Source organism: Myodes glareolus, chromosome 9, assembly GCF_982192425.1.
Source record: "Myodes glareolus chromosome 9, mMyoGla1.1, whole genome shotgun sequence".
NCBI classification, from domain to species: Eukaryota; Metazoa; Chordata; class Mammalia; order Rodentia; family Cricetidae; genus Myodes; species Myodes glareolus.
In genome coordinates, this window is record NC_142034.1 from 42,449,613 (window position 1) to 42,472,607 (window position 22,995).

At 43.7% G+C, this 22,995-nt stretch overlaps 1 protein-coding gene across 1 annotated transcript in view; it reads left to right on the plus strand.

The window, feature by feature from the left end:
- Positions 1-12,020: 12,020 nt before the first annotated feature.
- The window catches only part of Myo1d (myosin ID), a 307,929-nt gene continuing 296,954 nt past the window's right edge, over positions 12,021-22,995 (plus strand). The window contains exon 1 of the mRNA XM_085695516.2: positions 12,021-12,309. Within this exon, the coding sequence (XP_085551642.1) occupies positions 12,215-12,309 (95 nt within the window). The 5' untranslated portion in view covers positions 12,021-12,214. The remainder of the gene's footprint in view (positions 12,310-22,995) is intronic.

Genomic DNA, 22,995 nt, shown 5'->3' on the forward strand with positions numbered 1-22,995 from the left:
TTATCAGGCAACACTCAGCCAGAAGTGGTTCTTTTCATACGGCTGACTCCATGTGTCTTCATTCCAGTAGTCCTCAGTCACTAAAAATATCAATTCAAATGCACTGGAGCTGTAATTTGCTAAAACAAATCGAATGACCAGCCAGATTCGGAATTCACTCAGCCATGAAATCTTCCTAGAGCAGCTTTGTAAATCTGAGGGTGGGAGGGAAAGGGCAGCCATTTACAGAGGCTGCACTCACACCCTGGGTGTCCATATTTGCCTGGGAGAAAAACAAATACCTCACGAGAGGCAAGGGTGCCTGGTTATGCAACAGCACTGGCAGCTCAGGTGACCAAACCTGACTAGAAAAGCAGGAAGTCACTGTACCTTTAAGACTGAAACGTTGAGAAACTGTAGATGGACAGGCAGTGAATTCCCTGCAATTAGTGTAACACCCCAGCTACAAGGAAGTGACTGGTGTGACATAAACCAACTGATTAAGAGAATTTTAAAGAAAGGAGGTGTCCAGCGAAAAGATCAAGGAAACTAGAATGTTCTTTTCCCCAGCCACTGGTCCCCATCAAAGCCACGAGGGAGGGGCCTGACAATAATCACAGGGCTGACCCGCACTGTTCTTGGGGTTTATCGACCCCAAACTGTGTCCCAGGCTATGTGTTAAGTGCCTTACATTTTGTCTGCTCTGATTATCACAGTAACCACTAGAAGTGAGGAATCAGAACCATTCTCACTTTACAGAGGAGGAGTGAGGCTTTCAGGGCTGAAGAGACTTCCCAGGGTCACATAGAGCATTTACGTGATGGAGCTAGCCCCACAGTTTTTGCTTCTAGCTCTATGCTCTACTGCCTTTAAACTCTGAATGCCACAGCCCACACCCCTAGATTCTCCTTTTCTGCCAGTTCTGAATGCATGGATTTAGCCAATCGCACGTTTGGAAAGTATTTGGAAAAATGATTGTATCTATGCCGAAAACATGGGCATCCTATTATTAGTCTCTAGATAACATAGTATAGCAACTGATTTTGTATCTTACTTGTTCTGTGTGGGGTCCTATAAACAACCTTGAGATGTCTTAACCTGGAGAGGTGGCTCAGCATTAACAGGACTTGTTACCCTTTCAAAGGACCCGGACTCAGTTCTCAGCACCCACATAGAGGCTCCTAGCTATCCATAACTCCAATTCCAGGGGATCCAATGTCTCTTTTGACCTCTAAGGACTCCTACACACATGTGTACATTCATACAATCAAGCCCACACATGTACACTTACAATTAATGAAAACTTTTTCAAAATGTTAAGCAGATAAGAGGGAGGGTGTGTTCGATTATAAGCAAGCAGAACGTCATGTTATATAAGGGGTTTGAGCACCCACAGAGTTAGTATCTACACAAATCCTTCTCTCCCCACAGTTGCCAAGAGACAGCTGCAGGGCTGGAGATGTAGTTCAGCTGGTACATGCTTGCTTACCGTGTACAGAGCCCAGGGTTACAGAGTCTCAGCAGTGTTGTCCCCGCACAGGGAGTTCCTCAGCTACCTCCAAAGTTCACGGCCAATCTGAGATACATGAGAACACCCCCCCCACACACTTTTTTTTTTTTATGAGACAGGGTTTCTCTGTAGCTTTGGAGCCTGACCTAGAACTAGCTCTTGTAGACCAGGCTGGCCTCGAACTCACAGAGATCTGTCTACCTCTGCCTCCCAACTGCTGGGATTAAAGGCGTATGCCACCAATGCCCAGCAAGACCTCTACTTAAGAGAGAATCAACAACCTATGCGTGCTCTAAATAGTTGATACATATACTTATTCATTGATGAGAATGTCAGACGAAACTTATCCACAGTTCAGGATCAGTTCTTCTTAACTACTGCTTGGCTACTCTTTGAAGAGTCCTGAAGTAAAATAAACAAAAATCCCAAAGAACATCTAAACTAACAATAACAGCAGAAACTGAACACTTATGCAAGGCAAAAATGAGTCCCTATTGATTGGTTGACAAAGCTACGGCTCCCACCTTCTATCCAATCCTTACTCTCATGTCATCAGCCTCCTTTCTCATCATCTCTTTAAAAAATGCTACGAAGCATGTATTTGTGTGTGTGTGTATGAGTATGTGTTTGCCTGTGTGTGTTTATATGGAGGCCAGAGATTGATGCTGGGGAGTTTCCTCCATGGCTCCTCACCTTATTATTTTTTAAACAGAGTCTTTCCCTAAACCTAGAGCCTGCTGTCTCAACTGAACCGGCTTGCCAGTAAGGCTCTGGGATCTGCGAGTCTCTGTCCCCACACTATTGTGCCCAGCTGGATCCCCAGCTGCTGGGGATTCGAACTCAGGTCCTCCTACTTGTATAACAAGCACCTCACCAAAAGAGCCCTCTCCTCAAGCTATGAACACATGCTCTGTGGGATGGCCATCTTCACATTGAAGGGGGAAATGAGAAGGGCTGGAAAGGTAGGATATTGATTGAGTGTTGTTGTATGGCAAAAGGATACTGGAGAACATGTGGGAAGGGAAGAGAGGCAGATTTGATGTTGCAGGGGTGGGAAATGGGTAACATAAGGGACCCAACCAGATGGTCTTCAGTCATAAAAAATATTTAGTAGATTTTTATTACCTGCTGATTTCAGAGTTCATCATGGCTTTGCACGGGCATGACAATAAACTACCCCTAAGAACCAAGAGTCACATAGGGAAAAATAAGATTCACAGGCAGCAGAAAGGCCAACCTGTTCAAAAAGACATGCAGGGAGATGGTTCAGCAGTTAAGAGCACTAGCTGGATCCCCCCCCATCCTATTCTGGCCTCTGTGGGTACCAAACACTCATACAGTGTTCATACGTACATAAAAGTATGCAAAAACTCATACACATAAAATGAGACAGTTTCCTTTTTATTTTTAAAGGACATTCAATAAATTATTGTCATCGAAGAACATGCATATTCTGGAGAGAAAGGAAGAAACACACTTATAGCAATGCTAGCTTGTGTTTAACTAGCATTTGCACCTGCCTGGAATTAAATGAAGCATCTTATAGACGTCCCTTTGTTCTGTGGTTCTAACACACTGAGATGGATTTTTATCATCTGTTTATTCAAAATGAAGGCACTGGGGCTTATAAAAATGAGCTGATAAGCCTAAGGCAGTATAACTAGTAGGTGGCAAAGTTCAAACTTGTACTCCCAAATAAACACTCCTCCACAGCACGCCTCTGGTCACAGGCGGCAGAGTCTCCTGGGGTGCTATTAAAGTTCAGACTTTATGTCCTACCCTACACCGGTGGTACAGATGCCTAATGCGTGAATACCACCTTCATGAGAATGGATAGAGTGCTAATCTGTCAAATTCCGAGCATTACAGGGGACTAGGGGTACTAGATAGACTAGAAATACTCCATACTAGAGAATGAGATAGGAATGGAACCTATGGAGAAAGTGTCTGTGACATTATTAAGAGACAAGCAAGGTCAGACTGAGACATTGAAAAAGTGGCCCAGCGGGAAAGAAGATGAATGTTGCTGAACCTGCAATCCCAGCACGTGGAAAGTAGAGGCAGAAAGACCAAGAGTTCAAAATCATATTTAGCCACAGTGCAAGTTCAAGGCCAGCCTGGGCTACTTTAAATTCTGTCTCAAGAATAGTATAACAAAGAAAAAGAAATCGGTGAAGACAGAGCCAGAAGCCTTTGGATAAAAGCACCCAAAGGGAGGTCTACCTGAGAAAAGCAGGTTTTTCTGGCTCTGACCTTGACTGTCCAACCTGATTAGTCCTCACTGCCACCTGGTCTTATCTCGATGGCATAGCAGATCTAAAGGACAAACCGAGCTCATAAACAGGGGTCAATGAGTAACAAGATGAGAGGAGAGGACAGCTGAGAGCTGGTTGGCATATGGGCAGGGGTGGGCACGTGGAGCAATGATGGTGTGAGGGTGTGTCCATGTGAAGACATCTGTTGGGCACGGGGGAAGCCTAAGTGGCACAGAAAGGCCTAGAGAGAACGGTGGTGGATTAGACAAGGGATTCAGGTGCTGGAGGGGATATTGGGTTACATGACCTCTGAGGTTTCCTAGGTTTTGCTGATCCAGCTTTTAAATAATTGAAACTTTTCCCTCGTCTCTTTTCTTTCGGGTTCAGTTGTCAGAATTTAGATACAACTATGGCTTGTACTGTGTCTACCTCCAGAGTGTGTAAAGAATGGAACCGGAAAAAGCCCAAGAGTCACACTTCATTTGAACGTCATCTCATTTCATGATCTTGTGTGTGTAGACATATATGTGCGGTTGCATGTGTTCATGCAGGGGTACATGCACCTGTGTGCAGGTCTGTGTTAAAGACAGATGTTGACCTCAGGTGTCTTCCTCAGTCATTCACTGCCATATTTTTGATTTTGAAGAAGAAGAATCTCTCGCTGAACCTAAAGCTGCCAACTCAGCTAGAACAGCTGTCAACAAGCCACAGGACTCCTCCTGTCCACACCTCTCCTGAGCAGGGACTATTGATGTGGAATACCCCTCTGGATGCTATAAATAAGTTTTATTAACATTGGTCATTAAAGAAGCTGTTTCGGCCAGTGGCTTAGTAGAGTAAAACCAGGTGGGAAATCTGAACAGAGAAAGTAGGCGGAGACATGGAGATGCCATGTTGTTGCTGAAAAAGAAAGATGCCAGCCGCCAGCCAGAACCTTACTGGTAGGCCACATCCTTGTGGCAATACACAGATTAATAGAAATGGGTTAATTTAAGATGTAAGAGTTAGTTAAATATAAAGCTAAGGTATTGGTCTAACAGTGTTGTGATTGATATAGTTTTTGTGTTATTATTCAGGTCTGTGTGGCTGGGAAATGAACAAGCAGTCTCTGCTTCCAGACTGTAGTGTGTCTATTACTCCACTGTCTTTTCACATGGATGGAGGAGGTAGGCTCAGGTTCTCTTTGCACTGCAAGAGCTTTACCAGGTCAGCCATCTCCCCGGCCTTGTCTCATGATCTAAACTCTAGGTGATGGGTACCACTTTAGCTCACTAGTTAAAAAACAAGGATTATATAGTCAGGAAAAAAGGAATCTGGGGGAGACTAAATGTCATGGGACAGTTGTCCTGAAACATCGATTTTGAAGCTATTTTGATAATAATAAAAGAATCCAGACTCAGTTTCTCTTATTCTACAGTCACATCACAGATTATTTCTGGCAGCAGAGGCTGCCTCCCCACTACCACAAGCAGTTCTGCAGCAATGGATACTCAATGGGTCCAATTCTAACACTTACTTACCTGTCAGGGTGTACGAGACTTACTCACGTGATTGCCTCCACTGAGATGCCAATCAGAAGCCCCAGGCTTCTTTACCAATGTTTCCAAATGAACACGATCAACCAAAGTCACCTCAATGCTTTTCTTGGGTTTCATTTGCTAGATTATCTCTTAGAACTCATGGAAACACATTTGCCAGATATATACATAACACACATGCAGAGAGAGAGAGAGAGAGAGAGAGAGAGAGAACTACAAAAGGGCATAACTGCAGAGCCTAAAAGGCTAAGCATGTGGGAGGAGCATAAATCCCTTGTCTACCACCCTCCAGGACTTGCCATGTGTTGTAGAATATTATTTTAAAATGTGTTACATTTGTTTATGCTCTGAAACATTGGTTTTCATGATGCGAGGATGTGTTCCATTCTTTCATACTGCATTTGTTTAACTCTGTGAAGCTGTGTTACTTTGCCTGTCTAAAACACCCAATGGTGTAATGAAGAACTGAATGGTCAAAAGTGAGGATAGGTGGGGCTAGCAGGCAGAGAGAATAAATAGGAAGACGAAGATGCAAGAGAGACCAAGGAGTGAGAAAAGAAGGGGCCAGCCACCCAGCCAAATAGCCACCCACGGAGTAAGAGTAAAAGTAATATTATAGAAATAAGAAAAGGAAAATGTCCAGGGGCAAAAGGTAGAAAGGTTAATTTAAGCCAAGAAAAGCTGTCTAGAAACAAACCAAGACTGGGCATTCATAAATAAGAAAAAGACGCCTTGTGCAATTTATTTGAGATCCGGGTTGTGGACCACCCCTGCAAAGACCAAAGAACAAAAGAAAAAAAAAAGAAAAAACAACCAACAACATTTTGGCATTCCAACGTGGGGCTAGAGTAAAAGAAAATCCAACGACTGCCATGTGTTCAGCTAAGCAGAAGATCCCTGAAGCCTATCTGGGTTTTCATAGAGAGCTTGTTGCACACATAGGATTGAAGCATGGAGGCAATCTTGTAGAAACATAGCTGGACAGAAAGGACACGACTAATGTTAGTAGGCTGATGGAGAAACCCAGCAAGGCCTGGTGTGTCCACAGGCTTCCTGCACCACACGTCAGGGTAGAGCCCTTCGAAGACGGTATGTGTCTTAGCATATACTATCAGGTAGGGTCTGTGTCTTAGTGTATACAATCGGATGGGAAGTCACAGAAGGTATTATTTGCTCCAAGACGGACAAGTGGAAGACTGGTGCTTCTCTGACTCACCTTGAAGAAGAGGAATTCTATTTTCTAAGCCTCAGGGAGGGAGTTGGGAGTCAGGAGTCTTAGACATCACAAAAATATACAAGTGACTAAATCAGAACTGCTTGCTGTTTCAACAGAGGGAAGAAAGAAGTTGGGATGGTTTTCTTCCTGGCTCCCATGTAAACTGCCCTCTGAAGAAGGAAGAAAAGGAAGGCAACAGCTTCCCATTCCAGAGTGGGATAGAAACAGGTCACCAAGAGAAGATCTAGTCTGCTGTTCTTCCTTGATGGTCTTTGGTTTTCCTCTCACAGTTTTTTTAATCATCAACAGCAATCTCTTAATGAGATGTCTATGCTAGGTTTGTAAAAGAAGCTATCCATGTAGTTCATGCTTGTAACCTCAGCACTCAGAAGGCGGAGGCAAAAGGATTGCCACGTGTCCCAGGCCAAACAGGACAACACAGTGAGGTCCTGCTGAAGCCAAGAAAGAAAATAAAAAAAAAATCAATAGGTTCTAGATTTCCCAATCACAGTCTGTATTTTGACCAGGTCCCTAAATGACTCTCACATGCTTTAAAGCAGGAGACATCTTACTGAAAGGCACTGTCAACTCATGAATGGATTGGAAAATTATTCTTCCTCTCATATCATCAAATCTACTGGTTCTAGGAATAGTTCCAAAGGTCAGAAGAGCTAGAAACTTAGTAATCGCCTGGCTGGATGCTTAGAGAAAAGGCCTTGTGATAGAATGCGTGCACACAAATCTGTTTGCTAGTTAATTAACTTGATAATCAATATACCAATTGAGCACCAGACAAGGCTTGAGGATCATATGCCCTTTCTAGCTAGCTTAGGGGACATGCTTAAATAGTCAACTCCAACCCAGTGCAATAAATATCTTGGCAGCTAAGAAAGGTGTGGGCTGGGGAATGTAGCTCAGTGGTAGAGTACTCTCCTCGCGTATGCAAGGTTCAACATCTGGTTCCTGGAACGGGGTGGGGGTAGAGTTCAGGGTCGGGGAGGATATATTCCTTGAGATTCTGGATGTTTATCTTCAGATACATCACAAGTAGAAACAATTCTAGAGGCAATTCTAGGCTGTGTCCACATCCTTTATGTGACTCTGTCTTGCCTATGGCCTGAAATCTGTGCGGGCAAATTGTCGGGACAGTCCCTTTTGGGTGACTCACAGGATCCTAATGGTAATTTCCCTACACTCTTCTTCCTTTTCCAGTGGTGAGAACTTGTAGTGAGAGCTTCCCTTTAGCACAAGGCTTCCCAATTTGGAGTTCACAAAGAGATCAGAACAGAAGAGAGGAGGCAGTGTGCACAGAAAACCATTTCATGTCTGTGTTTTATACAGTCACCTCAGGAAACAAAGTCCACAAGTTTTTAGTAAAGTGTGATGCCTTAGTTAGGGCTTTTATTGCTGTGGAGAAATACCATGACTACTCTTAAAAAGGAAAAGATTTAATTGAAGCTGGCTCACAGTTCAGAGGTTTAGTCCATTATCATCATGATGTGAAGCATGGTGACATGTAGGCACACATGGTACTGGAGAGGGAACAGGGGTTCTACATTGGGATTGGCAGGCAGCTCATAAGATAAGTATAAAATCTCCTTTAAGTGTTTTTCATGGCTGTGTTCTTTTTCTTGATTCTGTTTTGTTAGACTCATGATGGAAAAAAAAAAAAACCAAAAAACTTGTCTTGCTGGGATGCAGAGCCCTGGCAGAGGGAGATAAAAGTAGGGTGGGTGCTAGGGAAACTGAAAGAGAGCAAACATTCAAAGCAGGTCACCCAGACTTGATTTTCATTGATAGCCCGGCAGCCCCTGAGTTGGGTCTAGTCATTACAGAGAGCCTGACCAGGCCTGCACACTGCGTGTTTTACACTGACCAAAAGCGACTGTTCTGAAAGCCCTTTTTACCAAGCAGTGTGAGATACCATATCTTTTATTGGTAAAGACTTTAACAGATGCCTGCTTAGAACAAGATGCTCTCTTATGAAGCCTCAGCATAGTAATTGAATTTAGGAACATTAACATTGACACCTTCTAACATATAATCAATTGCATCCGTTTTTCTAACAGCTTCCTCACCTTCTCCTGGTTTGAGGATCACACATTGTCTTCAGCTGTGATGTCTCTTTAGTCAGCTGTTGTGAAATGTTATTTTAAGATGTGTTGTATTCATTTATGCTTTGGAATACTTGTTTGATGATGCAGAGATGTGTTGCATTGTTTTATGTTGCGTTTGCTTAACTCTGTGAAGCTGTGTCACTTTGCCTGTCTAAAACACCTGATTGGTCTAATAAAGAACTGAATGGCCAATAGTTAGGCAGGAGAGGGATAGGCAGGGCTGCCAGGCAGAGAGAATAAAGAGAAACAAGAAGGAGCAGGAAGGAGGAGTGAGAAAAGGAGAAGAGGATGCCAGGGGCCAGTCACCCAGTCACCCACCCAGACACGGAATAAGAAGGGAAAAAAAGATATACAAAAATAGAGAAATGTAAAATTCTAGAGGCAAAAGGTAGATGGGATAATTTAAGATAAATCTAGCTAGAAATAAGCCAAGTTAAGGCCAAGTGTTTGTAAGAATAAGTCTCCATGTATTGATTTGGGAACTGATGGTGGGCTCCCAACGAGCCAACAAGTAAAAACAAACAAACAAACAAACAAACAAAAACCCTACAAACTCATCTTGGCCAGTGTCTTGGCATCTTTGTTTTTCACACATTGGTATTTTCCATGTGTGCTGATCAGTTGTTTTGCAGGATGCTCCTTGTTCTGGGTTTGCTTCATGTTTCTTCCCAACCACATTCAGCTTATGGATTTCTAGCAGGTAAGTGATACCATGTCTTTTTCAGATGATCCAATAAAAAAGCTCATAATGTCATCACATGTCACTACAGGTGGTTTAAATTCTTATTTTATTTTTTAGTACATCTTAAAACATAACAAGCCTGGTGGTGCATGCCTTCAATCCCGCATTCGAGAGGCAGAGGCAGGCGGATCTCTGTGAGTTTGAGGCCAACCTGGTCTACAGAGTGAGTTCCAAGTTAGCCAGGAATATTACACAGAGAAACCCTGTCTTATAAAAAAAAATAATAAAATAAATAAATAAATAAATACCCCAAACAAACAAAAAACAAACCCAAAGACCAAAAACCACAACAAAAAAATATAACAAAAGGTCCATATCCAAATGTGTCTCTATTCTCATTTTATCATGAGATTCATAATGAGCTAAACTGCTCCCCCATGTATTCATTCCCATACATGAATACAGTCCTTGACACTTAGTCTTCCTTGCCATTTCTGTCTTGTGTGATCACTGATTAACAAGGATACAGCTGGCCACTAGAAGGCTGGATATAAACTTGTACAAAGGCTTGGTGGTGGTGGTGCACACCTTTAATTCCAGCCCCCATGAGGCAGAGATAGGTGGCTCTCTGAGTTTGAGGCCAGCCTGGTCTACAGAAGGAGTTCCAGGACAAGCTCCAAAAGCTATAGAGAAACTTTGTATAGAGAAACCTAAAAAACAAAATGAAACAATAACTATACAAGTAACAAATTACCTCTGAATATGTAAATCAGAATTTTCTTTATATTTGAACAACTCAACCACCTAAGAAAGTTGGGTCAGAATCTAGAAGCTGATTTAAGTTGGTTAACAGTGGGCCTCACTCAATAGCTCTGAGTTCACCAAAATAAACTCATTGGTCTCAATGCCTGACTTTATACTAATCTGGACTTATACAAGAATTTACAGAATATCTTTGCACAGATTGTACATACATTTTAGACCTGAGGCTCCTGTTCAATACACTGACTGTAATAAAGTTCTCCAGATTTAGCCATTTGAAAACCACATAGCACCCTGGTATAGCTCCCAATCCCTGCGTATTCTTGTATTCTGCTGGTTTTCATGTCTCTTTTCCTAGTGCCTAGAATTTTACCCTGATCTTCAATAACTGCAGGACTCAGGGAACACACACACATGCACGGGGCATACACACATATCCACTTACTGCAATGTCTTGGGGTCTGTGTCCTAGGGCACAGACTCTGAGATCTGTCTCTTTACATTTACAAACTCAGTCCTGCTTACATTGAAGTACCCTGATAGGAACAGCGTCGGGATGCAGAATCATTCTAATCTTAGACACTCTAAGTGTCTTCTTAGCCACTCGTCCACTCTCACAAATGACCTAAGCAGAGGGCAGTCCTACTTTGGAAGTATTATCCCAGCGTTCTTCCTCTACAAACAAGCACAATGAGACCCAAACATCGTGTGAAGAAAGCAAGCTACACTCAGTAGCCACACTGCAGCCCAGCTAGCTCTGCTGTGCTAGGGATCAGGGTGGCTTTCTGACAGCAGAGGCGCTCCATGAAAATGATCAAGGCACCATCCCCTCTCTTGGCAAGTGTGGGTTGTTGGCAGCTGAAACATGCCAAGGTCCTTCAGTCTTATTTACTCATCTCAAATTCAGCCACAGAGCTGAAGCCCAGCCAGGTCCTGGAGGCCTCTAGATTTCCTAATAGATTCTACACTGAAGATGGCCCTAAAAGGGACACAGGCCTGCAGAGGTGCAGGTGCTGGCAATGTTTCTTATAATGTATTTTATCAGGAAAATATAGTCTATGTTTGAAAAAAAAAACATTTGAAGGCCACCCAGGGTGTCTTTAAGTTGGAGATCACACATACAATTCATAACAACCCATAGAACTAATTTCATGGTTATATTATAATACAACCCCATACAATAGCTACTTGGAAGGTGGGGGTGGGGTGGGGGAGATATCAAAAAGTTTAGGACACCGTCTTCTATGCTAAAAGCCTGCAATCATCCTGAGGAGACAATTCAAACATATATTAAAAACTTGCTAGAACAAGGTAAAGTCTGAAGGCATGCTCTGGATGAATGGAAGAAAAAAAAGGACCAATGCGAACAAAGGCAGAGTATATCACGAGGCTGGATACTGGGGTTCATAAATCAAATGACCTCCATGAAGCCGCTGCTTTTCCACTTCCTAACAGTGTGACAAGTTACTTAAGTTTGCTAAAGAACTTAGATCAACTCTGAGCATTATGGTGACATGGAAGTGATCGCTACTGTTGCCATCTCTATTCAGTCACCACTTCAAGGGTGGGTAGCACATGAAGACAGGAGAGTGTGCCAGAATCATAATGGATAATTCGCTCCGAAGCTGCTCAAGTTATGTTTGTAACTTTGTTGGTATCTATTAGGCAGGGGTTGAAGAAGACAGCAAGGCCTATTTCACGCAGAGTCCGCACACAGCACCCTTCCACGCGAGATGCTCGTGCCTGTCTCTAGGGGGCGCTGAGGCTCAGCCGCCACGGCTGGCCCGGAGCGCGTCCCCGCCCCGCGCGTGCGCGACGCCCAGGTGAGGAGGCGGCTGGGCCGCGGCTTGGGCGGGATCCTTCACGGGGGGGCGGAGCCTGAGCGGCCAGGGCGGGGCGGGGCCCAGCCGGACCCAGGCTAGAGGCGGGACCAGCCGCCGCCGTCTCCGTCTCGCCACCACGGCCCCCACACACCCCGCAGTCACCGCGGGAGGAGCGGAAGCCGCCGGCCTCGCCCGTCCAGAGCCGAGCCGGCCCGAGCACTGACGAGCGCCCTCCGCCTCTCTCCAGCCCGACCCCTCCCGAACGTGCCGTACGCCCCAGCCCCGGCCCGAGCGCGCCCACCTGAGGCCACGCGCCCACCTGAGCGAGCACCATGGCGGAGCAAGAGAGCCTGGAATTCGGCAAGGCGGACTTCGTGCTGATGGACACCGTCTCCATGCCCGAGTTCATGGCCAACCTTAGGCTCAGGTGAGCGCGTTGCGACTGCCATGCTGGGGTTTCCCTGGAGGGGGCGCTGCTGAGGTGCCTCGGGATTCGGGGGTGCACCGAGCAAGCAGTGCCCGCGAAGGAGTGCGCCGGAGTGACAGGGGGTCCGCGGCGCTGGGTGGTCACGCCTCCCCGAGAGAGGACGCCTCCGTGGTGCGGCCTTGGGACTCCAGGGTATGACGAGGTTTCGGGATGCATTTTTAGGGGTCTGGGGTCGTCCCTGAGTGGTGTCCGGATTGGGGCGATAGGGGCAGGCTGAGCCTGAGCTCGCTTCGGGCAGCACCAGCCTGCCCTACGCCAGGTAAGTGATGTAGGCGGTACCGGATGACTTAATGGAACAAAAATAAAGAAAAAGAAAAACTTTCAGGAGCGGTGTGGTGGCCCTGGCTGCCCTAGGAAAACGGGAGGGCTGTTTTTAAAAAGAGGCTGGCATCTCTTCCCGTTTTCACGCTTGCTTTTCTTTTCTTTTCCTTTCTTCTTCTCCCCTTCTCCCCCCTGGCGTGGTTCTATCCTGCCATTCAGGATGCTATGGAGTGAACCCTGAGCTGTCTGTTCCGGGACACGGGCTATTTTTTAGTTACTCGTTCGACGTAATTAGACACGTTTCCAGACATCGAAGAGACTGCTGTACTTGCCAGTGCCAAGATAAACTGTCTGAATTTGACAAGGCGTCCATGGTTTCAGTTTTTTCAAGGAGTTATGGATGGAGCCCTTGTATTACTGACATCCTTGAGAATTTAGTCACAACTCAGTGCCCCAAAATGGGCTTCCAAAAGAACTTATTTTAAAGTCTTCTGTATGAGATTATTTCATTTTCAATAGAGTAATATGTAAGCTGAGTATTAAAGCAGTTTGACTTTTAAAAAGTGAAACCAAGTTTCTAAATAGCTTAAAGTGTGTATGTGTGTGTTCGTTCGTTCCCAGAAGCTTTGCTTTGTCTATTGCTTGTGAACTTTGTAGCCAAATATCACTTCGTAAACTTAAAATCTGAAAAATCATAATTAGATTTGGATGTTTAACTAACTTCATTTTTCACTGTCAGCCTTAATTTCACAATTTAAAAAAACCCGCTTTATTCTTTGAACCAGCAAAACAGTTTCATCCATTCTTTTCTGCTGTATCGCTTAGGGTAACCTTGAACTTTTGCTCCTTCTACCTCTATTTCCTGTATACTGGGTGTGCAGATGTGCACTGCCACACCGGATATATGTAGAGCTGGGACTCAAACCCAGAGTTTGGTACATTAGGCAGGAGTCACTCCATCAACAGACAGACGGGCTGCATCATCAGCCCTCATCTGCTCTGTACCAGGCTTCCTAATGTCTGGAGCAAGACTGTGGAGTAGGAGCACCAGCCTGAATGCTATACCTTCAGTGCCATAAACTGTGGGCCTCAGTCTCTTAGTTATAAAGTAACAAGGATCTCCAGGAGTTTTCAGAGCTTATATTCTCGGCCTCCCTGAATTTCCTAGGGTAGTAGTCTCAAAGGACACAATGTATTCTAAATAGAGTATTACATAGACTATGTAGTTCCTTGTTGTCCTCAGAAAGTCCATTCCAAGAGTCTCTGTGGATTCCAAAATTTGAGGATGTTTACCTATAGTCCCAACTGTTTCAGAGGGCAGTGTTGGAGAATGTTCATTTGAGGCCAGTCTGGACAGTTTATCAAGACTGCATTAAACATTATGATTAGAGGATGCCTGAGTCCTTAGTGTAAACTGACAAAAGTAGCTTCTTCGTGTCTGTGGGACATGTATTACAAGAAATCCCCTGGTGAATAAGCCCTATTTACTGTTTTCTCCTATAACTACAAGCCTATGAGCAACTTTATAAATTCAACACAGTAAAAGATAAAAAAATTACTGATATAAAACAGAACTATTATAGCAGTGTACTATAATAAAATTTAGGTCGAGTTTCTTGTGGTTTCTCATTCAAAAGATGGTCTTATGTCATAGTTACCCTCACTGATACCATATATATAGCTGAAACTGCATAAAATGAAGTTTTGGAGAAGGGAGTTCTGTTTGTATAGCTTCTATTACACATACCTTCTTGTATTTTCTTCTTTGCAGTCCCAGGGACTGAACTCAGGGCCTTGTGTGCACTTGACAAGTGCTTTACCCCTGAGCTACACCTCTAGTCCCTTCTGTGTTTCTTAAATTATATCTAGGTTGCTTATAATAGCTAACACAATGTAATGCTATGTAAATAGTTATATCATATCATATCATATCATATTCTATTATTAGGGGATAATGACAAGAAAAAGTCTGAACTTGATCAACACTGATACAATGATACAGTGTTTTCTCCAAATCTTTTCAGTTCTCAGTTGATTGAGAATATAGAACCAGCAGTTATAGAAAGCCAACTACAGATTGTATCCATAGTAGTAGAATAGCTTGTTGCATCTTTTTTGTTGTTTGGTTGTTGTTTTTATTTTACTTATTTATTTTTATTTATTTGTTAATATTCTCCCTATGTGTAGCCTCAGACTTACAGCAATCCTCTTTAGTCTCCTAAGTCTCATTTGTCACCATGTTTTATATGTTAATTTTAAGTCAAAGTTTAGATGCCCAACCTTTTTTTTTTTCCCCCTTTTGGTTTTTTGAGAGAGGGTTTCTCTGTGTAGCTTTGGCACCTGTTCTGCAACCTGCTCTGTAGATCAGGCTGGTCTCTACCTTCCGAGTGCTGGGATTAAAGGCATGTGCTACCACCACCCGCCTAGATGCCCAACTTTTATATAAATGGCCTTAAATGCCATCATAATCAAAATGATATAATTACAGTTATAAGCAGTACAATGGTGGTTCAGAGTCAATGGCCGAGATTCAGGTTCTCATTTTACTACTTTCTTGCTATGGTCTAAAGATTTCTTATTTAAACATCTCTGTATCCTTATCATTTTTTAAAAATAGGGTCATCTTTAGGTTAAATTCTTTAATATATATAATTACAAAGACTACTTCCTGGCAAATATTTATTAGCAATACTATTCAAAGTTTTCTCAAGTACACATAGCTTAGAGAATTATGTAAAATAATAATTTCACCAATTAAACTTGTTCGGAATTATTTGAGATGCTACCCTTTCCCCATGGTAGAGCTGTGTGCTTTGAGAAATATTTTTATAATTAGGCTACTGTCAATTACTAATCATTTCAGTTTATCAGACATCAAGTACATTTGCTAAGTACATACTTTATACAAGACACCATAGCAACTCTTGAATATGATGTCTTATTTTAGCTTCCGTATAGCATATATACGACACACATGGCATCTCATTAGCCAGAACTTTGAGGAATTTTCTGAGTTTCAAGTTGAAGGTTTAGAGTCTGAGTTAAACTAGTTTTTAAAACTTCCTTTTTGCCAGATATGGTGGCTGACTCCTTTAATACCAGCACTCAGGAAGCTTACAAATTCAAGTTTAACATGGGGTACATAGTGAAATTTTATCTTACAGACTACCCCATTCCAATAGACAAGAAAGGCATAGCAAAGAAAAACACCTCCCCATCCCTCTGCAATAGAGTTAAATGGTTGTGGCTTTTAAAAATTAGCACCATCGTTATTCCTGTTGTCAGTGTTGTGTGTCTAACCAGGGCCTTTGCATGCCTAGAAAGCGTTTTACTATGAGTTTGACCTGCAGCCTTTTTCTTTTTAAGTAAGTTGAAGGACAGTATTAGAATTTTTTTTTAAGACTTTCACATTCATTGGTTGCAAGGTTTCAGAGGTTTGAATTAGTAGATCTTTAGGGAGAACATGACTTCTGTGTGCACAGAAGAGAATGGTATAACTGAACTTTGCTTAAGGTACTCTGGAGGATGGGATGGGTGGATGCAAAGAATTATGAGCGTGATGTGTTCCTTATCTTTAAGAGGTGCCATGTCAGTGAATACCAGGAGAAAGGTGACAATTGCCATTAATTTAGAAAACAGAAAATGAGATAAACTTTATAGAGCTAAGGTGGCTATTTACCAAGTAATTCTATGATCTTAATTGTTCTGAAAGTTCAAAAGAGGGACAAACCCCAAAGGTTGACTCAGAAACACCCTGAAGAGAAGCTGAGCTAAGCTCCAGAGAATGAGTAGTGCTCATCTAGGTGGACCTGTGGGTGGAGAACATTCCAGGTGGATACAGTGGCGTGAGTAGGGAGGGTGGCAAGAAAGGCAGCTGTGTACTTAGATGTTAGTGAATGAGCTGTGCTGCCTGCAGAGGAGTTGGTTTTGGGGATCTGTGGGAGGAATCATGAGCTCTTGCTAGCAGGATTCCTGGCTGATGCTCAGATTTCCAGTCTGCCTTTTCCCTGCCAGTCAGAATTCTGGATGGTTAGGTACCTGTATGTGTTTGCTGCTGCTGTTGCTTTGGGTGGGTAGGACTCACTACATCACCACGGCTGACCTCCAACTCATAATCCTCCTGTTTCTACTTCCGTGTGCTAGGATGACAGGTGTGTGACACCACAGCCAGCATTTGTGTGTGTGTAACGCTGAGAGTTGGCTGCAATTCTCATTACACAGACCATCAACTCCTCAGTTGTTAACTCCCTGAAGCCTTAAACATAATGTCAGTGAAGGGTGGCCCCATACCTTCTTTTAGAGCTATAAATCCCAACCCAGATTTAAAACCACCCTCTCTGATAGTTTAAACTTCCTGTCATCATGACGTTCCCCCTCCCTGACTGTATTTAACTGTGAGTTCCTGGAATTTGGTGCTGTGTCCTTTGGCTTTCCAATTCACTTTATTTACAGATGTCCAAGAATCTCCATGGCAGACCAAATACTAAGATGAGATGTTAATAACTTTTCAATGTGAGTGGCTTGGGCTACACCAGGTATATTCTTTTGGCTGTCAGCAGGTGAATGGAAGGTGTCTGTTTGAGGAGTGGATGCAGGGCTGCAAATGAAATTCCTAAAGATGTTCCTTATACTCCTGCCCCTCCTCATGCTGTCTCCAGTTTATGCTCCTTATTCTGGAGTGTCTGGTCCTGTGATTTCTGCCTGGTTCTTCCGCATGAACCGCTTCCGTCCTTTTTAGGGTCTGTAACATACATGAAGTACCTAAGGCTGCAGTTACTTCAGGGGTTGTGACATCAAAAGTTGGTTTTAATTTTCTCAACAGTGGAAATTTTCCATCACAGTACATTCCTTTGGGATAACAGTTTCCGTATTGTGGATAGAGAAGAAAGGAAGGTTTCAGTTACTTTCGGTAAAACTTTTATGGCCTTGGGTGTGGAGGTGCACACCTGTCAATCCCAGCACCTAGGAGTCCAAGTGAGGAGAATTTTGAGTTCAAACCAGCTTGGACTACATAATAAGGCTTTGCCTCAATAATCAATCGAATAATTTAGAAACTTTTGAAATATCATTTTCAGTTTGGAATTGTCTTTTCAGAGCTAGTGTTGTAGGACTGTAGTTTGATTCATAGGATGTGTCACCTAGCATGTGCAAGGCCCTGGCTTTCCTCCCTAGCGCCATCTAAAGGAAAAGACAGTAACAATAATTGGGCTGTTCTCTGCTTTTCCTCTGTTGGAACTAAAGCTTGATTTTTGAACATTTACTCCAATCACTGTAACTTCACTCTATTCATACTACCTGTGCGTGCGTGTGTGTGTGTGTGTGTGTGTGTGTGTGTGTGTGTGTGTGTGTGTGTAAGCCAACTCCAGGTGCTATCTACTTTTAAAAAATTTTGAGACAGGTTCTCTCACTAGCCTGGAGCTCACTAAGTAAGCTAGGCTGGTTAACCAGCAAGCCCCAGGGGTCGACTTGTGATTGCCTTCCCAGCACTGGCGTTATAAGTGTCACCACACCTGGGATTTTTACTTGCATTCAGGGTCTAACTCAGGACTTAATTGTAAGGCAAACACTCTGCTGACTGACTGAGCTATCTCCTCGACCCCACATCTACAGAAGGATGTAGGTGAGTGTGTGTATGTGGACATGGTAACGTTAAAGAGCTGGTGCGGGTTAATGTGAGTAAGCGTATCTGAGAAGATTCCATTTGTATTGCTTGCCCTTGTAACAAAATCTCCCAGTGTCTTGAGGCGCCCTTCCCTTCCTCCCAGAAGCCTTCTGCGAGAGGAAGAGACTTGTTCTTTTATTTCTCTTTAATTTTCCAGCAGAGGTGGTGGTGGCAAAGTGCTTTCTCTTTCTAAAGGATCTGTGCCCAGGAGTAAGATTCCTGTCAACCCTCCTCTGACACTCAGGCCACATTCTGCTTCCCTTTTAGCTACTTGTTTGGGGCAGAGAGCCCTTGCTTCCTCCCCTTCTAGCCTGATCCATTCCTGTTCCTGAGTCTTTCTAGCATCCCAGCAGCTTCTAACCCTATCTGAGCACACTGTTAGGTGGATGGGGGAACACCTAGTTAGGTGGATGGTGGGGAACACCTAGCTCTTCTGAGTGCACTGTTGGGTGGATGGTGGGGAACACCTAGCTCATCACCCTCACACTGCTATCTGCTGACATGTAAAATGCAGGCTGCTGTGCAGGAGTGCACTTGAGCAGAGGACACTGTCCCTGAGAGATGTGCTTTTCAGTTGATAGGGCAGTAAAATGTGCTAAGTTTCCTACCATCATCTACTGTTCCTACTCAGCCTCATTTACTTTGTGGTGCAGGGGATTGAACCCATTGCCTCATGCATGCTAGGCAATTGCTCGACCACTGAGCTATACTCCAGGTCCTCTTTCTTTTAACCTGTGCTTATTATGTCTTTGCTTAGAGCAGATTTTTTTTTCAGTGAAGCTGTTGACATTTTGAGTGGATAAGACTTTTTTGAGAGGGCTTCTCTATGCCCTGAGGGATGTTTAGAAACCTCTACCTACTAGATGCAAGAATTGCATCTGGGTAAAATTGCCTCCAGATGAGAACCTCTGGCCTAGGCTGTCCTTACTCCCTGGACTGTTCTTCCCCCATTGTCACCTTCATTCCCTCCCTGCTTATCACATCTTACTCATCTAGAGACCAGTTCTAAGAAGTCTTTCCTAATCCCACAAGACAAGGTTAATTACACTCTGCTCCTAGAATCCAGGCACACTTGTTCATAACTGTTAAAGATTTTGCCACATTCTGTTTTTTTTTTCTTTCCTTGCTAACCTGTGGCATAGTTAGTCAAAGATACATTTCTAAAGGTAGACCCAAGTTCTCTGGTACTTTGAAACCCAGTGCTGTTGGAGAACCCATCTTTAAGAAAATACGAAGTGTGGCTATAAACTTGGGTCTTTGGACAGGGAAGGCATGAGTGAGTGACTGAGAAGCAGGCCTTTTGTTTCCTGTCATGCCACAGGCTTGACACCTGTGTGCTCAGCACAAGTAAAGTAGTCAAACGTTGGATAATTGGTCTTCAGCCAGAACTCTCAATTCTAAGTGTATATCAGAGCCTGGTGTTGCAGGCCTGTAATCCCAGCTACTCAGGAGACTGAAGCAGGGTGATTAAAAGCAAGGTCTCTATGAGCTCAGAGTGAGGTCAAGGACAGACTTGAAATTTTTGGAGATTCTATCTCAAATTGCAAAGCAAAAAGAGGTCTGTGGTCGGGCATAGTAACATAATGCTTGTAATCCCAGGATTTGGGAAGCAAAAGCCGGAGGATCAGGAGTTCAGAACCAGTATTGGCTCATGAGTTTGATGCCAGCCTGGACTGTATGGAACACCCCTCCCCCCACTTACCCACACCGTTTTATACATTCTCATTCTCTCTCTCTCTCTCTCTCTCTCTCTCTCTCTCTCTCTCTCTCTCTCTCGCATGCTAACACCCAAGAAAAAAGAGAATAGGGTTGTAGCTCAGTAGAGTACTTGCCTAGCACTCAGAGGCTCCAGATTCAATCTTCATTACCACTCTCCCCTACAAAGAGGAACAGAAGGCATATAACCTTCCCAGTGTTGTCCCTGATTGTGGACTGGGGAGGAGAGGAGTTATGGAACGAATAGGCAGACAGCAGCTAGGGGCTCATGCTGCCATAGAACTCTGCCCACACCCAGTGAGCCATTGGGTCATTGGAAACTTTGGCGAACAAAGTTTCCCCTTCCTTACCAGACCCTGGGTGGTCTTCACACAACATAAACCCACCGTGGGTTCAGTGCTTCAGTTCAAACTCCTTCTCCTCAGATTTAGAGGAGAGGTGAATGGCACACTAAATCTTTTTGGCTTCCATATAAAATTCTTTGGCAACTGCCTTTGGAAATGGACAGTCTGCTCTGTGCCTGTTTTGCACATTGGCTTCAGATTGGAACAGAAATGGGAACTTGGGTTTTGGAGCTGCCATTTGGAGTGAATCACCCCCACCGCCTTGTTTCCTCTCCTCTGTGACAGACTTCCAAGACTATTTTTATTCAGGGTCATTTCTTGACCCTGTAGACTTCTGCTGAGTTTAGCTCCAAATACAGCCAGATGTGGATGGAATCAAACACTCAAGAAGTCACTACTGGTTTCTTTCACTACAGGCTTTTGAAGGGATTGACTCTTAGATTTGCTTGACTTTGATATGGATGGACGTTTGCACAATGATCTGCATGCACTTCACTGAGCTAGCCTTATGTGGAGAGCTAGCTGCTCACCGATGTTCTCACCAAATGTCTGAGCCAGCCCAGCAAACAGAACTGTGATCAAGCACTAACCCCATTTTTTGAAAATTTCCTAAAGACAGGATTGGGCCATTGTGTCGGTTCCCAGCCACTGCTGAGTTCGCTGAGAGGGGAACTTCTGTGGTCCTCAGTGACTCTAGACCTAGTGGTAGCTTCCCCCATGCTTGCAACCACTGACATCACTCAGATGCCAACCCTATTCATAGAGGTTGGAGTGAGAGGGCAAGCCTCCTCCTAATCGTCTTTTAAATCCCTTGATTGATTTGACAGTTTTATTTCCTGGGGAAACAGACTTCTTTCATCTAACTGCTCTATAATTATTGGTTAGGGCTCTTGAAAAGATCTATGTTTTCCATACTTTAGTTTGGGGGCATTTGTGTGGTAGAAGAGAAGGGAAAATGTGCTTGCCACAAAGAGAGTGGAAAGCACACAGCTTTGAGGTCTGCCTGACCCAACTCCCAATCTCATTATGATTTAGGTTCCCGAGACCTCAATGTCATTATGTGTGGACAGTGATCACCTATGGTTACTGTGATGAAATCATCTGTGTGGAAGAGGTCTGGTCAGGACTTAGTTTAATTTCCACATAACTCATGTTGACTCTTCCCTACTCCTTCCCATATTGTCTTCCCTCCCTGTCCTGCCCTGCCCCTGTGAGTACTGAAGTAGCTGTGTTCTTCCTCTCCCAGTAAAATGGGGGAGCCAGTTGTTTTGTTTTCATCTGGGAAGCAAGGATGAAAAAGGTCCTGGGAGGAATTCTGGTTGCCCGTGGAGAAAGAAAGATGTTTTCCATGTTCTACCTGGTTCCTCGAAGCCTCCCTTGTGGGAATAATGGACTATTGTGAAGTTAATGATAGCATCTGAATAGGTGGCCAGAACACAGCAGGTCTTCAGTGAATGCTTAACCTCTCATCCAGTCCCTTGCTCAGTCCGGTCTGTAACCACCACCTGAAACAATTGCTTCTGTGATGTTTACTTCCTGAAAACCAGCTCAAACTCTCCATAGCAAACAACTTCTGCTGCCTTTTATTCTGTGTGCCATGTTCTCTGCTCTCCTACGAGCTGGTGACATTGATCCTCAGCTCTAGGCACTGATGGCCATGTGATAAACTTGTAAGCAGAGTCTTTAAAAATAAAACCATTCTGAAACCAAATTTCCTTACCTAGCTGTGGAATTCTTATGATTTTCTTATACTCTCCAGCATCAAGCTGAAGACCACTGTGCTGAGTACTTACTGGAGCTTTCTTGTGGAAGTCACTCTTTGAGAGATAGCTTGCTGGGGTAAAGGATGCATTAGTGAATGAATCAATGTGAAATGAAATATGGAGCCCAAGTAAACAGTGCAGATAATTCATCATTCTAAGTACTCCCTAGACAGAAGGAATCAACATACCATATTTTTTAAAAGAGCTGATGACAACATAATTGAGATCTGTACATGTGAATATATTACAGCCCAGGGGGGATTGAAAAATAAGATGGGAAGTGGCTTGGGCATACTCTCCAGAAGAGGTACAACCTAAGCAGATCCTTGAGGAAAAGAACTGTCTCTCATTTGGAAACTGTTTTTCCTGCTGCCTTCTTGTCCGAGTAGCACTGGATGGCTTTTCTTCTTTTTCTACCTGCTCAGTGTGAATGGCTGGCCTTGCTCCTAGTCAGCTTCCATTGCGCAAGGCTACTTTCCCCCATATGTCTGCACCTTTTTAGTCTTCTCTTATACTGTCTTACAATTAGAGATCAAGTTGAATTGATAAAAATTCTCTTAGAAAGTCACTACTACCAGGCACAATTAAGCCCTCAAGACAGTCTGAGGCAGAAGGATAACCCTGAGTTAAAAGCCTCTCTGGGTAGGCCAGCTTAGGGTATAGAATATATTTTATAAAAATCAAAAGGAGAACAAGACATTCATATTCGCACACACCCCTTTCTGGAATCATATCCTTCTGAAGCAGCCCAGGCACATTGGTGTCCATTGGTCTAGTCTGGTTACTCTCTTCCATGCCTCTCTGTGGCCCTTCACTGGAATGAGGGACTGGAGTTTTCGTTTCTGAGAAGTGGTGCTGATGGGATGGATCTGGGATGGAG